Source organism: Frankliniella occidentalis, unplaced genomic scaffold (assembly GCF_000697945.3).
Source record: "Frankliniella occidentalis isolate FOCC.00 unplaced genomic scaffold, Focc_3.1 Scaffold74, whole genome shotgun sequence".
Taxonomy (NCBI): Eukaryota; Metazoa; Arthropoda; class Insecta; order Thysanoptera; family Thripidae; genus Frankliniella; species Frankliniella occidentalis.
In genome coordinates, this window is record NW_026267204.1 from 32,088 (window position 1) to 32,741 (window position 654).

The window sequence follows — 654 nt, forward strand, 5'->3', positions numbered from 1 at the left end:
TTATTAAATACATATGGAAGTTATTCAAGAGAGCATACCGGGTGATTCAGAGAAGACGCAGGGGCGCGCAGGTTTGCCTACCCGATCTGTCCGTACGGCGCCATACCCCCTTGGGTAGGCAAACCCACTCGCACCTGCATCTTCTCTGAATCAATCGGTACATGTGCATATCTCGTTATTTGGAACTCAATAATGGTCGACAGCACACAATGTTTCCCTATACATAGTGACAAGGCGGTTGCTTACTTAGTGCTGCCAGCTAACTTCGCGGCGCCAGCTTCCCTTCCATAGGGCAGAGTGCATCATACCGTGCACTTCAGATCTACAGCCAAGCGAAATCCCTTATTCACATCAGTTGTTTATTCTGTCTTGTTCTCTCGGGCAGGTCCGCCCCGGGGGCAGAGGCGGGAGGCGGGGCGAGGAGGGGTCAAAGGGTGGGGTCTGGTCTGGCGGCAGGGGCAGGGGTGCCACCCCCCTACCCCACCACCCGCACGGCCTGGGAGGGGGCGGCGGGGCACCACCGAAGACAACCGGGCCGCATCGATCTACCACTCCCCCCCCCCCCTCGGCCCAAAGCGGGGAGGAGGGGAGGGGGGCGCCCGAAAGGGCGCCGTCACTGGAAGGAAAAGTGTGAGGAGGGGTGCAAGGGGGGGG

General features: G+C 59.6%; 1 protein-coding gene across 1 annotated transcript in view; it reads right to left on the minus strand.

The window, feature by feature from the left end:
- Positions 1 to 246: 246 nt before the first annotated feature.
- Positions 247 to 654, minus strand: part of LOC113214362 (pikachurin) — a 15,374-nt gene continuing 14,966 nt past the window's right edge. The window contains exon 7 of the mRNA XM_052268709.1: positions 247 to 322. Within this exon, the coding sequence (XP_052124669.1) occupies positions 247 to 322 (76 nt within the window). The remainder of the gene's footprint in view (positions 323 to 654) is intronic.